General features: G+C 27.8%; 1 protein-coding gene across 4 annotated transcripts in view; it reads left to right on the top strand.

The window, feature by feature from the left end:
- The window catches only part of LOC100198226 (inositol hexakisphosphate and diphosphoinositol-pentakisphosphate kinase 2), a 56,794-nt gene that overhangs the window by 31,357 nt on the left and 8,801 nt on the right, over nucleotides 1-16,636 (top strand). For all 4 annotated transcript variants that reach the window (XR_010637468.1, XM_065792715.1, XM_065792714.1 and 1 more), the window contains 10 exons: nucleotides 2,252-2,437; nucleotides 3,313-3,545; nucleotides 9,110-9,225; nucleotides 9,305-9,420; nucleotides 9,514-9,580; nucleotides 9,722-10,005; nucleotides 11,287-11,359; nucleotides 11,593-11,717; nucleotides 11,799-11,913; nucleotides 14,679-14,830. Coding sequence is in view for 3 of the 4 variants with exons in the window: in XM_065792715.1 (XP_065648787.1) it covers nucleotides 2,252-2,437; nucleotides 3,313-3,545; nucleotides 9,110-9,225; nucleotides 9,305-9,420; nucleotides 9,514-9,580; nucleotides 9,722-10,005; nucleotides 11,287-11,359; nucleotides 11,593-11,717; nucleotides 11,799-11,913; nucleotides 14,679-14,830 (1,467 nt within the window). In the remaining variant the exon portion in view is untranslated. The remainder of the gene's footprint in view (nucleotides 1-2,251; nucleotides 2,438-3,312; nucleotides 3,546-9,109; nucleotides 9,226-9,304; nucleotides 9,421-9,513; nucleotides 9,581-9,721; nucleotides 10,006-11,286; nucleotides 11,360-11,592; nucleotides 11,718-11,798; nucleotides 11,914-14,678; nucleotides 14,831-16,636) is intronic.

The following is a 16,636-nucleotide window of genomic DNA, read 5'->3' as shown; positions in this document are numbered from 1 at the left end:
ATATCCATAAAACAAATAATTAAACTAATAATCAAAATTTTAAATACTGTATAAATATGTTAAATATGAAGAATTATGTTAAAAAATTAGCAATTACAAACTAATGTACAAAAGATATAAATTTGCACTAACGCAACTCCCTTACCCGAAAAGCAGCAGGCAGGGATATGGGATGGGGGTTTGGTTCAAAAAATAATAATTTTTTTTTCCAAGCCCTGCCTGTTATTTTGAAGATGTATAACATGCTTTTTGGCTCAATTGTGTTGCATCTTACTTTAATTAATCTTAATTGTCACAATATTTACTGTACAATTACAGCACAGCAGTTTTTAGATTTTTTTTTCAAGTTACATAAAAAAGTTGCTGTTAAAAAATTTTTAATATAAGAATAAATACTATCTTTCAAAATAAATGTTAAAATACAAAGAATAAAAAAATAAAAAGTTAAAATATTTTTTTAAAAAGAAATTTTTGAAACTTTTTATGTAATGCATTATTTAGTTCAAATAGCACAATTCAAAGTTGTGAGAGATTTCTTTATATTATTAGATACATATATTAGGAAGATAATATAACGAAAAGGTACCAATTAAGGCAATTTAGGAAACATCAACAATAACATGATTGCCTTTTTAAAGGTATTTTTTTCACATAGCCAAAAATAGCCCATTTTCAAATGCAAATAAATATCCCAGAAGCTACTGGAAATAAAGAAGAGTATTGATCTTTGATGATGACTTAGTACTGCGACTAGAAAGAAATGATTTGATAACTTCAAAGACTTTCATAGATACACCATATAAAGTAGTGCAAAAACATTGCTTGAAAAAAGCAGAGCTTTTCTCTGCTCTTGCACTCATTTACTTCTGCTGAGGCCTGCATTTATGTGTTCAGACATTTTTTAGCATTGAAAACTTGTCTACTTGTGTAAGCTGTTGCATCTTGGAATTATTTGAAACAGTAACGAGAAATTAGTTAAAATTAGAACGAGAAAAATAAGGGTAACAGGAAAAATTTTATTGTTGAAAAATCAGGTGAGACGAGACTCGTTAAATAGAGAGAATTTCCGAAAAATACCAACCAGAAATGAAATAGATTTGTTCTCTAAATTTCTATGAATTTTTCAAAATTTTCATGTAAGTTTATCTTAATTCGATTTTTGTAAACTTTATTTTATGAAATAATCAATACTTTATTATGGTTTTTATGCTCATTTCGAAAAAAGTTACTAAAACTACAAGAAGTTAGGAATTATGAAGGTTCATATTTACTTTATAACATTAAATTGGATCCAATCAGTTTCAGTAGCTGTTGCACCTTTTATTGGATAATCCTCAGGAAGGTCGGATCTCAAACGCCATTTTTGGGTTTTAACCTGAAAGAAAAAAAGTCATGTCACTTTTTTAACATGACAATTACTTTAATGCATGTTAAAAAAAGTGTTAATAAGTACTTAATGTAAAATAAACTATCCTATTAAGAAATTACAAATAATTTATTAATAAGTTTCACCTGATCAAAGTTCTGCTGGATAAAAATCAACTTTTCAACAGACTCAGGTTGAAGCTTTGTTTGTTTAGTTGTAACGGTTTGCCCGCCTGCTGAGAAGACTCTTTCAGAGGTTGTAGAGGAAATGGGTATGCACAACCAACATAAAGTAAATATATCCATCTTATTTCTCCACCATTCTAATGTGTTGCACCATTTGTCGGTTTTTAATCTATTTACAGACATAAGTGTCCCATTTTGTTTCAATATAGCTCTTGCACTCCAAATTTAATGAATTTTTTTCATTAAGTTTGGTACAGCAAAAGAATTAAAGATTTTTTGATGAAATCTTGTTTTGTCTTGAAATGAAGCAAGATTAGATTTTCTATTTTTCGTTACAACGAGATGGCAACAGTAATTTTAAAAGTAAGCAAATGTCTTACTTTTAAAATTACTGTTGCCATCAAATGACAAAATGGAATGTGGTAATTTATATGATAAATTACCACATTCCATTTTGTCAATCTCTCTAAAATTTACTGTTTAGTTCCAAGATGCAACAGCTTAGTTTACTGGATAGGAAGGTTATATGCATTATTCTGGATCCTTCGATCATTCAATTTTATATTATTTTAAACAATTTTTTTTGTTGCTTTTTTTTAACTTATAGTAACATTTAAGTTATTTTTTTTCTTACAACTAACTTTTAATTCCTGTTAATATTTTGCTTAAAGAATAACATGTATAATAAACTTTTTGTTAGATTTCATGATATATTTATCAAGTATGGTGGAAATGATGAAGCGTCGATAAAGTTAAAGAAACCAGCACAGTTGCAAGAGATGCTATGCATTTTCTGCAAACTTATTGATGGTGATGTTAACAGAAATTATATTCCAATTGATGAAGATAGATACAAACTTACACAGATGAAAAGCGTTTTAGAAATGTATATTTTTTAAATTAATTTTTCTATTAATTTATTTTTACGGTTCATTTTATTAGAATATTTTAATGTAGGTGTGTATTTAAACATTTTTATACAATAAACAAAAAAAAAATCTTTTAGATGAGTTTCTTATTAAAATAAACAATAAAATGACAGTTTTATACAACTGGATGCCCTTCCTGTCATTGAACTGTTTTGCAGATAAGGAATTTTTGCAGAAAAAGGAGTATTTTTATTGTAAAATTACTACTAGAAAGATCACTATCCAAAGCTTGCAAGCTCCTCCTGTCCTTGCCTGCAATTGTTTTGAGGGTTTTTCTATCAGAATTTTTTCAAGTTAATGAACATCACCTGCTTTAATATATGATTAGCATTGTGAACGGAATATTATCGCAATAAATGTTTAATGAACTTCACCTGGTTTGATATTTTTTTTTTTTTTTTTTTTTTTGTTATTTCACCTCCCCAAGGCCCAGAAGGCCACTACAGATGAGGAGGCTACTTAATTGTGGTCATAACCCTCTCTCAACTCTATAACTTCGAAACACGAACCTTGACGAACAAGGCCGCTGCGCGGAGAAACAAGTTGAGCGCGGTACTACCAGGGACGTGGTGGGGATTGAACTCGGAACCTCTCGCTTATGAAGCGAGCGCTCTACCACTACACCACTACCGCATATATATGATTAACATTGTGAATAGAATATTATCACAATAAATATCTATCAAATTCATTTTTGTAATAGATAAATAAAAGTTTATATGTAAAAATAAAACATAAAAAATTTATCAAGTCGAGTAAAAACTTTAAATAAATCATTAAGCAAAATTTTTACAGATAAAAGAAAATTGTTATAATATTTTTACAATTATAGGTATGGACATTTTGATGGGATTAATCGTAAGGTTCAAATAAAGTCTATGTCTGATATACGCAATGCTAATATGGTTTCTAAGTTAAGAGGAAGAAATGGCCTTGAACAAGACAAATTTAAAGGAGATTTAAGCTTGCTTCTAATTGTAAAATGGGGTGGTGAACTAACACCAATGGGTAAAAAACAGGCAGAAGATCTTGGTAGAGCTTACAGATGCTTGTACCCATCAGATGGTAATAGAACAACTTTTGATATAAACATTTTTTAAATAGAATTTACTATTGTATATGTTATATTAAATAATATTAATGTCTACTTTTGTCAAAAGTAAATATTGTAAATGTAATTCATATATAAAATATTCTTTAAAAAACATTCATTATATGTCATGTAAAAGTTCCGAATGAGGTTAAATTTTAGAAAAATAGCTTTTTTTTAATAGTAGTAAAAGTAAAGTATTCAAAGATAGTGGAATTGATACATTTAGGTAATAGTATTACTCTGAAGGTCTAGAATTTATATATGTATATATATATATATATATATATATATATATATATATATATATATATATATATATATATATATATGTATATATATATATATATATATATAAGGGTTGAGCTTTTACCGAAAATTTACCAGTAATCGGTAAAACTGTTCTACCGATTTACCGGTAAAATTATGTCAGTAAATTTCGGTAAATAATTTTTACTATACTATGCTGTAAACTAAATAATTCATTTGAAATCCCCAATTATGAAATTAATTTTCTTTTCTTTGCTACCTTTGTGAATAATATTTTGCTGTAAAAAGAAGTTATGATTTTCAGTCACACCTAATAGAGTATTAATTTTCTTATTGTTTAAAATTTCATTATGATTTCTTTATCACCGTCAAAAACCCACATATCATTCCTAATGTTATGTATACTGTTTTCCTTTACCTAAGTCAGAACTCCTCCACTTTGTTTATTTGTTTGTCTCTATAGCAAAAATCTAAAAAACAAAGTTGGTAATCAAAATTATTATACTCAAAATTGCTTTAAAATAATTTAAAAGAAACACTACACCTTAAATAAAACTTGCAAAATATGTGGAAATATCAGTAAATACTCAAGTTCGACAACTGAAATGTGGTATCAACTAGACAAAAAACATGGAATCAAAAAAGAAACACATGAAAACTTGATAATAAAAGCTGCAACTGAATCAAAAAAGCCTAAGATTTCAACTTTTTCCCCAAAGCAACTAATTAAAGAAGTGATTTCAACACTTATAGCATTGGATGTATTTAGTTTCCACGCCATTGTTAACAGTTCTTTCATTCGATCTGCCGCGTGTTAAAAAGGTTATGATTTTCAAAAAAATCACAAGCAAGCAATCCAGTTGGTTAAATAGTTTGCTGCTGGCGTGAGAAATTACCTTAAAAACACTTTTAAATCTTTAGTGACCATTGGAAAACACTTTTTAATTACACTGGACAAGTACACTTCTTTGAAAAATCAAAGGTACACGAATATTAATATTCATCAAAAGCACGCATACTGGAATCTGGACTTGACTTGCATTTCTGAATCACTGCCAGCTGAATTTGGGTTGAACATGAGCAACAGCATTGTCTGCTCAGTTATGGATGGAGCTTTCATGATGGTTAAGTTTGGAAAACTGGTTTCAACTGAGCAGAGTTAATAATGCCGCCAATGCGGCAAAGTAACTTTCTGCCAAAAGGCTGGCTTTTTAAGGAGGCAGAAGGTGTTGGTGGGGGCCTCTCAATCAATTTTTAGCAGCAAGATGTTCTTTCTGCCTCCAGTAGCTTCTGTTCTTCTATTGAGTTATTTTTTGGAGGCAAAATGTTTTGGAGGGTGATGCCATTAGGGAGGCGGAAGCCATTAGTGGCCGCTTCCATAAAAAATTGTGGAGGCAGAATTATTTGGAGGCTGCCTCCACTGGCTGCAGCTGCCAAATCAGAGGCAGAAATATTTGCCTGCCGCCAGCGGATGTAATGAAAAATAATTGTTCATTTGCTTTAATAGCAATTAAATATTAACTAGAAACAAATGTTATTTGACACCAAGTTTCATTTTATATGATTATTTGCAAAAGTTTTGATTATTTAAAAAAATTCTAATTTTTTTTTTTAAAACTAATAAATTAAGTAGAATAAATTAGTAGTTTTATTATTCAAAACAAAAGTTAAAAATTGGAAAATTTACTTCTTTGCCATTGGCAAATAAATCATTTTAACAAAAAAAAATTATATTAAGTAATTAAACTAAGTAATTAAAAAGTTGACATGCTAAAATTTTTATGTATTTTATCATTTGCCATATTGTCAAATACTTATTTTTAATAATTGGATATTGTAAAAGTTATTAAAAAAATATCTACTATTGTTTATTAAAAATATGTGACCACACTGTATTACGCTAATAGTTTTGCCAAATTACTACACAAAAAAAAAAAAATTATAAAATTTAAATATATGTACTTTTATAAATATTTATATTTTATTCTATACTTTTAAAATGTTTTTAAAATATAGCCTCATATTTTATTCTATACTTTTAAAATGTTTTAAAAATATAGCCTCACCTACTTTTACACGTTTTGAAGTTTTAAGTGATTAAAAGTTTAAAATTTATTCGAAAGTCCTAGAAAAACTAATGCTCTGACAAAATTATAATTTTTTTTTCAAAAATTTTTTTTAAATAGTCAATAAATCATATAAACTTTGATGTCAAATATTAAACATTTGTTCTCAGTTAATATTTTAATTTCTTGTTAACTCAAAGACAAACCTACAGTTATTTTTTATTACATCCACCGGCTGGAGGGGAATATTCCCGCCTCCAATTTGGCAACTGCAGTCAGCTGGAAGGCTGCCTCCAAAAATTCCCTGGGGGCAGCTACCATTGGCTTCTACCTCTCTATTGGCGTCGGCCTCCAATACATTTTACCTCCAAAAAAACTCTGACTGCAGCCTCCAATAGAAAAGCAGAAGCCACTAGAGGTGGAATAAAGGAAGTTTGACCACTAAAAATTAATTGGGAGGCAGCCGCCATCTGCTGCTGAAGAAAAGTGGAGACAAGAATATTTACGCTGTTTATCAACACTGCAACTGAGCATCAAACGTGTTACACCCATGGAATTCATTTGGCAATTCAAGTTCAATAAGTGCTGTATGAGAAGCGTTTCCGAAAAATCGATAACAACACATTGCAAGTAACAAGCGACGAAGATGAAGTCAGTAGTGACAAATTCAAATCTGAGACCGAAGTTAGTTTTCTTGATGCTGCCATGGATAAAAAGACATTTCCATTCCAAAAGTGAAAGTGCACTTGCGATCTGTCATCACAAAAGTCCGAAAAATCGTCAAGTTGTTTCGAAAATCTCCAGTCAAAAATGACGTCCTCCAAGAAGAAATCAAGAAACAGCGCAGAATAAGAGGTTTTACTTATCCTTGACTGCAGAACAAGATGGAAAAATCTACTGTTGATGATTCAAAAGTTTCAAACCAGTCAAATTGGCAACAGAAGCCCTTAGCCAACAGGATGTAACTCTTCTTACTACTGAGAGAGTTTTCAAGTTTCTTGTGATCAGAGTGAAACAACAAGATTCAACTCTTTGCATTGCAACGAAGAGTTTAATTTTGAGATGTTTTGAAGAGAAAAGGCAGAGCATCTTGTAAGCTTGTACAGATACTTTTCCAATTTAGAATGTTTATTCGATATGAAGAACATGGAATTTTCAAAATGCCATCGAAGTCTGTACTTCAAAAGACTGCCAAAGATTTGTTGTCTAGACTATTCCCAACGAATCCAGATGACTTAGAATTCATTCAAGAAGTGTGTGGCTCAGAAAATGATGAAAATTCACTTTCACTTAAAAATGAACTTGAGTAAGTAAACAACGAATTCAAAGCCATTTCAAAAGAAATGTTGGTCTATGAAGGTACTGGAAAGAGAACTGCCAATATTGAACTTTTGTTCAATGCGCTAGAGACTATCCCTCCAACAAGTATTGAGTCTGAGTGAGCCTTTTCTGCTATATATATATATATATATATATATATATATATATATATATATATATATATATATATATATATATATATATATATATATATATATATATATATATATATATATATATATATATATAAATGGTTCCATATTTGGCTAGAGTCTCATATACCAATTAAAAAAAAAAAAACATGAAGAGTTGAACCAATTTTTTTTACAAACAGATGCCCTTTCTGACGTTCACTATTTTGCAGATCAGTACTGAATATTTTTATTGTGGTACTATCACTAAGAGGATTACCATCAAAGGTTTACAAATTCTTTTCATACTTATCCACAATTAAATTGGGAGTTTACTTCTAGGTAAGTTACTTATATCATGGCTGAAAAACCTCACCTGCCTTAATATATAGTTCATTAGATATAGTTCATTAATATATAGTTTATTGATATATAGTTCAGTTTAATGTCATGGTTATGATTAGAATAATAGGATCATTTTTTAATATTCAAGAATTTCTAAATTTGTGTATGGTATAATTATACCATAGCTAATGATATGCTAATTTCCCCAGGTTGCAATCTCAGGTTTACTTGAAGTTTGATATGATATAACCCTATAATAGTTATTCATTCTAATTGCGGTTGTTTCGTATAATTAAATGTAATTTACTATAATATTGGTTGTTAAGGATATTTAAGTATAATTTATTGTAATAGTAGTTGTTTACTATATTTAAATATAAATTATATTTAACATTTGTTGATGTTTCAATTTTAATATTGCCGCAATCCCAGTGCATTATATTTAGTATTTTCATTTTGATAATAATAAATCTAAGTTTGCTGTAAGTTATTCTTACCGAATAAGAATGGAGTAATAGATTTACTGCAACAGAATATTTTATTTAAAAAATCATAAATTTATAAAATAATTTGGTTTGTGTTTTAGCAGTTTGTTTTGTTTGTGCTTGTTTGTTTTGTAACTAATGACTATGAGTGTAAGGAACATTGCATGTTGTTAATAACAAAGTGACAGTTTTTCCAAAAATTACCAAAAAGTGTATTGTTTCAAACTTTTTTTAATAGGTTTAGTGTTAAGTGTTGGATGATTTGTAGCTTGTCACTTTATAGTTGACTTAACAATTATTAAAAACTTTATCACAGAATAATTATTTCAGACTTAAATTTTTAAATTCTAAGCAAATGTGCATAAACTGCAAATTTAAAATACAATGTTTTCATTTAGAAATGAATGAATGAGCTAGCTCTCTAAGTGTCTTTTTATTTCAATTAAAGAAAGCATTGATTTTTTGATGTTATTTTTTAAATATAAATTTGTCTGACTTTAACAAAATAAGCAGTTATAATAAAATATCAGAAATATAAGAGAATGTTAACCATAGTTTTATTAACAACTGAATTCAGTAATAAATTTTAATTATATCTATTATCAATAATTTCCCAATATACAGAGTCTTGTATGGACATGATTGTACAAATAGTTAAGTAATTTACAGACCTTTTCATATTGATATACATATTGTTGTATTATTGATGGATTTATCCATGTATTAGGCATGCAGATCAATAAGATTTAGTTTAATTTATCTCTGCTACTTTTTCAACATCTTTACTCTAAAACATGAATAGTAGACAAACTCTGAAAGCGATATTACTCAGGATATAGAGTTAGTTCTAAAGTCCACTCACACCCAAGTTTTATTGAATTAATATTTGATTTGATTATTTTTTATAGTTTTTGTACTTAAGGGTGCTCAATGCCAGGAGGTGGTCTTTTAAGATTACATAGTACATATCGGCATGATTTAAAAATATACTCTTCTGATGAAGGTCGAGTCGAAATGACTGCTGCAGCATTTGCGAAAGTATATCTATTTTTTTATGTTCTAATTTTTTTTTTTTTGAAGTAAAACATGTTCTTTTTGTACACATTACTTGTTATAGGGTTTATTGGATTTGGAGGGGGAATTGACACCAATTCTGGTTAGCCTAGTAAAAAATGACAAGTATATTTCTGGTATGTTGGATACTCCATCTAGTATAAGCTGTAATATGCAGAGGTAATTTATTATGACATAATTATTAGAAACTTTATTTGTATGTTATGTTTTTTCAAAATTTTAATTTTCTATATTTATAAAATTTTTCAAAAGAGTTAAATCGCGAATACATGATAAGTTGCGTTCTAAAGAGGATTTTACAGAAGAAGATATTGCTGCGGTAGGTAAAACTTTAAGTTTTTTTTCCTTTTTTAAATGAAGATTCTATATATGTATATCTTTCTTTAAATGTAAAAAAAAATGTATTTTTTGATAGTTCTTTTTATTGTATGATAAGTATTTTTAATGTGTTTTTTGATAGTTCACTAATACTAAATCAGGAGCAATAGCTGAAGCAATGCGAGTTGTAAAAAATCCTCAAAAGAAATGTGAAAAAGTTTATAAACTTGTGTGCAATTTTACAAATCAATTAAGAGAGCTTTGCAAACAACAATATAAAAACAAAGCCTATCATGGCGAAGGTTTGGTTTTAATGATGCATAGATGGGAGAAGTTGCAGAGTGACTTTAAAATTGGTGATGAGTTTGACATGAGTTTGATTCCAGATATTTATGACTGCGTGAAGTATGATTATATCCATAATATGTAAGCTCAATTTTTAGTAAAATAAAAATATGATAAATTTTTCGTTTTTGTTTTAATTGTATTCATTCCATAATTTGTTGTATTTATTTGATTGGATTCATTTAATTATTTGTTTGTTTATTTTTGTTTTGTTTATGATCTTTTAATCACAATAGTTTTGATTGTTAATTGTTTATGTATGCATATTTTGTTATTCTTATTTATTTAAAAGTATTTTATAAATATATTTTGGTATTAATTTGCTAATTATTTGTAATGTTATAACAAATTCAGGGGTAACCTCTGGTTTTGTCCTTGTTGTTTTGAGGGTGACTAAAATATCTTACTTTAGTTGTCCACTATGATAATCAATAGTCCAGTAATTTTTGGATATTTTTTCTTGGGTGAAAAAACTAAAGAAAAAAATTAAAATCACTACTAAAATATGACTAATAAGAACTGTTTAATTAAAAATAAATCATTTCAATCAAATTTGAATTAGTTAAATATTTAAAATGTTTTTAAAGTAATTTAATGTGCTAAGACTTTCTCTTTTTTTAGAAAAAAATTTCCACATATATCATTTATGTTTTTTATTACCTTAAAAATTTCCACATGCATCATTTATGTTTTTTATTACCTTAATTTTGTTTGAAAAATTTTCGATAAAACTTTACCTTACTAATGAAAAACAAAAGGTTCAATGATAATTTGTGTGATTCATGTGAATCAAAATGAGACTAATACATTTAAAAAAATGATACATTTTGAGTTAAAAGAAAATGTAGCTTTGAAACTCCTTTTGAATTGAAAAAAAATTGTGATTCATTTTGAATTGAAAATTTGCTTAAAAATGCAACTACAACATTTTAAACAGTATACACACATTTTGAAACATTTTAAATCTCATGCATGTCTAATTTAATTTGAGGCAGCTTCATTTTATGTTCAGTGAAGTAAATAATGTACCTTCGTGTGTTCATTTTTAAATGTATTATATAATTTACCTGCATTTTTAAATATATGGTACTTTAAATCCTTTTTTAAAGGTTTCTTTTAAATAATCACAAGGAAAAAATTCTTTATAGTTTAAAATATGGTTTTTATTAATAAACACTCTTTTGTTAGTAACAAAATGACTGCTTTTCTTGCTGGGCTACCAACAGGCATTTTTTTAAAAACTTAAATCGCCCTTAGGGAGAACAAGTCATCCCTTGTCGCAGGACCACCATGAGGTTCCACCCCTGAAAATCTTCCAATCATTTTGTGAGATTAGAATTTAATTAAATTGTTAATTTTTAGTTCTTTAAATTTGAAAAATTTGCCTGAACTTTATGCTGATACAAAACCTCTTGCTGATATAGTAATACCTCAAGTATGTTTGTTTGTTGTTTTATTAACATTTTGTTAAGATTATTGTTAGTTAATTTACACATGAAGTTGAAATATTTTTTATTAAAGTAAGTTTTTAGTAAATAATATGATTGTTCTTTTAATTATTGTCAATTATCAAAACTAAAAAACTAATTTTACACTGTTTCTTCCATAATAAAAATATTCTAAAATTTTATATTTTGTTACTATAGAAATATTATTTTATTGTTTTAGGAATATGGCATAACTAGTGAAGATAAAATTAAAATTTCTAAAGAAATTTGCAGTAATTTGTTGTTAAAGATTAAATCAGACTTAAACTCACATGTTAGTCAGCAAGTAAATAAATTAGATCCATCGTAAGTAAAGGTTGTTAGAGCATTTTTTATTTGTATTAAATTTAAAAAGGTTTTTGCTTTAACAGTGACATGTTAATTCAGTGCTTCTCAGGGTATTGATTCACCAAACACGCATGTGCGCACCAGGTTATATGTCACAAGCGAAAGTCATGTTCATTCTGTAGTAAATGCTATTAAAGAAGGAAATCTGTTTAAGGTTTGTTATAACACTAATTAGAATTAAATTTGTACACACATTTTTAATTGTGGATTAGAAACAGTTTATTAGCATTTTTATACAATTTTAAAAATATAATTATTTCTTGTTCTTTTTTATATTTATTTTGTATGAAATTAGGCTTTGTTGAAAATGGTGTTCTTTAAATGATTTGTTGAACTATGACCAAGCTTTGTAGTGTATTACTTAAGAGAGTTTATTTAGACACTTTATATCAAATAGTAGAACAAAAGCAAGTAAAACATTTATATAAACAATTTCGTTGAATAAAAGAATTAAACAGTTATTAAAAAATAACGCTCACTTCGGTTACAGCATGGGGCTCACAGTGGATGGGGAACTTTAATTCAGATAAAACCCAATTTTTTTCAGCCAATCGTTACCGCAATAATTTAGATCTTCCTATATTTATGAATGGTGATGTACTCGATGAGTCATCTACCCTTCATCTTCTAGGATTAACTCTTACTTCCGATCTTTCTTGGAAACCATATATCAAATCTATTGCAAAATTAACATCTTTATCATGCTCGCCACTTTCTTACTGTGGATTCTATTCTTTATCCTATAAATCTCAAATCTGTCTTTGTATGGAATACTATTGCCATATCTGGGGCAGATCTTCCAATAATACCCTTTCTCTTTTAGACAAGGTGCAAAAACGCATTGTAAACATAGTTGGACCTGCTCTTGCAGCCAACCTCCAACCGTTATCACATTGTCGTAATGTTGCTTCTCTTTCTCTTCTCTACAAATACTATAATGGGCACTGCTCTAAAGAGCTAGTGTCTCTTGTACCAGCTACTTAGCAAATGCAATCATTCAAAAGTTGTAGTTGCAGTAATATTTTTTAAAAATCTTTTACTTTTTTATGCCAATTATTGTATAGGGAATTATTATGAACTGCATAAATATTATATTTTGATTACACAGGTCAACAAAATGAAACTTTTTTTTCATCACAAACAAAAACAAGTTATTTTTTTCATCATGAACAAAAACAAGTTATTATGTATGAATCCATATTTCATATGGTTTTATACATTTAGAAAAGCTTATTTTGTCAATCTGAATCCAGTTTATTTTTTTAGAATGGATAATTTTACTTACATTTTTGTGTACTATGAAAATGTTTTGCATTTAAATGAAAATGGAGTGTTTAATACATCACATTTTATGCAAACCATTTATTTGGGAAAATTAACATATACATTAGGGTGATCTGGCAAACAACAATTTTTAAAGATTGCTTTCCAATACTTCTAATTGAATTCTATACAATAAAATAACAAAAGTTTAAAGAATTTTAGAATAAAAAATATTTTTTGGTTAGCCCCAACAACCCTTAGTTTTTTTAAATATATACATATAAATTTTTTTTCTCTTTATTGTATTTACAACTTATCTTATAACTCTCTTTGACGAACAAGCTTGCTGCGCGAAGAAACAAGTTAGCCACTGTAATACCAGGGACATAGTAGGAATCAAAAAATTGTTGACCCACCCTTATATACATCATACACTTAATTAATACAACGCAATGAGCTGCAAACAACTAATTTACATAAAAGAGTGCTTTTAAAATAATTTTAAAATAAGAGTATACAAATTGCAAGTTATTAAAAGCATTGAGAGTACTATTTTCATTCAAACTTTTGGTCTGGAACTTCACAATATAATATCCAACAATGGTCAGCCATCATGCTTTCTTTCCAAAATCCTTGGTAACTAACTTCCATAATATTTTGGTGTAAGCATTCCACTTTCTTTTCACTTATGCACCAAGATTATTGGGAAAAAGTCTAGATAGGAATGCAGGAATTTTCCAATAAAAGCTCCCAGATTTGTGGCACAACAAAAGTTACTGCTTTTAATTTTGCTGCACTAACTTTTAGAAGTTTTGTAAAAAGGTATTAGAACCCTTGTGAATTAACTTTATCTGTTGCTTTAACAAAAATCTTTATTAAACTAATTGTGGAGGTAGGAAGGTCTTTTGCGGATCAACCAATGAGACATACTGGATACTACTTGTACAAAGTTTGTTGTTTGGACAAAACATACTTTTCTTAGTATCAACCATCATTAAGCAAAAACTGCGCAATGATCAGCTTCACCCATAATAAAAAAACAAATAAAGATAATAAATTTTTTATAGTTATATTTAAAACAAGTTTTTAAAAAATTAGAAAAATGCTTTTGTTTAAAGAGTTAAATTGAAAACAGCAGAATTTTTACGATTTCGATGAATTGTTTTAGACAGTCACAAAATGCATTGCGATATATTACATAATAATAATAATGACCTCCAAATCAGGCAAATGGTCTATTGTTTTTTAATTTGTGTTTAAGAAGTTTTAGATTATGTTTTTAACAGAGCTTTTCTCTTTCAATTGATATTTTAATATAACTCATAAAATTATTTGTAATATTGATCGCATGTGTTTGAGACAGATTGAAAAATATGTATTTCAAATAGCTAATGTAGTGTAATAATAAAGTTATTCTTAAAACACTGTAGATCATTTAGATTATAAGATATGAAATAATAGCCTTTCCTGTTGTTTATCTATAATAGAGGTTTTTCTCATCATTTTAGGAATTATTTTAAGTTATTAGTTTATTTATTTTTTTCCATATGACTTTTTTTGTCAAAAATTTCAAGTTATACTCCACAGATATAAAATAATATTTTCATATCAAATTTATTTGAGATAAAGTTTTTTGAAATACAAATTATTTTATAGAATTCAGAAGAGCCAATGAGCAAGCAGGCTCTAGAATATCTTAACAACACTGCTGAATTGAATTATCTCACCCAAATAGTTATTATGAAATACGAAGATCTTAAAGCTAATCCAGAATCTGATGAGCGTTTCAGGATTGAAATTTTATTTAGGTAAGTTGCAAATCAATACTTATATTAATCTTTTTGCATAACAAATGTCCTTTATACATAGATACTTCCTGCCCAAATTAGTAACTGATTGGGGTTTGATTTTGACCAGGACTGTTCGTGCAGCTAGAGCTGATAAAATGTGAGGAAATATATTTGTTGAGATTTTTCAGGAAAGGTTTAAAAAAATTTTTTTAAATATATTCCCAAGGCCAAACTGTATTGAGAAGCAAGTTAAATATTAGTGCAGTACTACCAGGAACATCAAACTTGGTAGTTCTTGCTTACAAAGTGAGCACTACACCATTCCACCACTTCCACAATTAAAGTTATCATTGATTCATATCTCGTTATTGTTGTCATTGTTATAATTTTATTGCTTGTTTCTACATACTTGCATGGATTTAGCAGATTCCAATTATGTTACTTATTCAATACTCCTGCTCTTGCTAATTTTCAACTATTTATTCCAGCCCTTTCATTTTAGTGGGTATGCACTCTTTCTAATTTTGCATATGTATGCCCTTGCCTTTTCTTTAGAAAAAGAGATGTTTATAATTAAGCATGTATATATACATATATATTTATGTGTGTGTGTGTGTTTAAATATGTATATATATATATATATATATATATATATATATATATATATATATATATATATATATATATATATATATATATATATATATATATATATATATGTTATTACGATTGGGTTCACACAGTACAGCTACTAGTTCTAACATTGACTGGTGCTGGTATGATAGGTTGTTATGTGGCCTTAATAATAACGTTTTACCAACCCTAGTGCGCTACTAAATTCTTGCAGCACAAATATTTTTATTGCTGTTGCTACAGCATTATTGTTCAAGGTATTGCATTTTAAGTTATTGAACTAAACATCCTGTTTATTGTGTAATCAATAAACAGAATGTTTGATTCTCTTTGAGGTGTATTTCAACAACATCATTTTTTATTGCATTTTTTTACTTGTCTATTCAAACATGTATATGCTTTTAAATAGATAAGTAAAGGTTTAATGATTGGATTATTGTTTTGAAAATTGAGTGGAAACTTGATGAATTTGACACAATACTGACCTCTCTTTTTTTCTCTATAAGATTTTAGTTTTTCCACTGGTCTCTATATCTAACTTTGAAATTTATTTTTGTGTACTAGTTAGATTTTTATATTTTCTCTGTCTACTAATGTAGTCACAAATGCAGACCCAAATAAATGCGTTTGTGGTATAGTGGTAGAGCACTAGGTTCATAAGCGAGAAATACTGAGTTTGATTCTCATTCATAATTGAATTGAAAAAAATGAGTTTAAAAAAAGTTCCTATGGGATTTTTTAAGAAATCTTTAGGATTGTTAGAGGCCTGTAACAACATTAAAAAGGAAGAGGAAAAATGATTAATCCAAAGTTACTAACAGTTTTTAAAACTGTTAGTAACTTTGGATTAATCATTTTAAAAACCTGTAGTAATGAGCATGAGCATAAATTGTGTGCAATACTATTCCTGACCTTGTATATTATTATTTATTTTTTTTGACAGTTTGACAACAGTGATTTAGAATCTTTGTGACAACTTAAAGATTTAGGAAATGTGGTGAAGCTAAACTAAATTAGAAAAAAAGAACAACTAAACTAAACTTAAAGAAAAAGGAAAAAAGAAAAAATAATTCAAAAAATAATTCAAAAAAACCAAAACTCTTACTAAAGATACTAAAACAGTTATGTTTGGAGAAGTAACTTTAACACTTTAATCTTTTGTAAGATTTTTTAAAGTTACATGAAACTCTT

The sequence above is a fragment of the Hydra vulgaris genome, chromosome 03 (genome assembly GCF_038396675.1).
Source record: "Hydra vulgaris chromosome 03, alternate assembly HydraT2T_AEP".
Classification (NCBI taxonomy): Eukaryota; Metazoa; Cnidaria; class Hydrozoa; order Anthoathecata; family Hydridae; genus Hydra; species Hydra vulgaris.
Note: the sequence above shows the minus strand (reverse complement) of the source record. Positions and strands in the feature narration are given on the sequence as shown.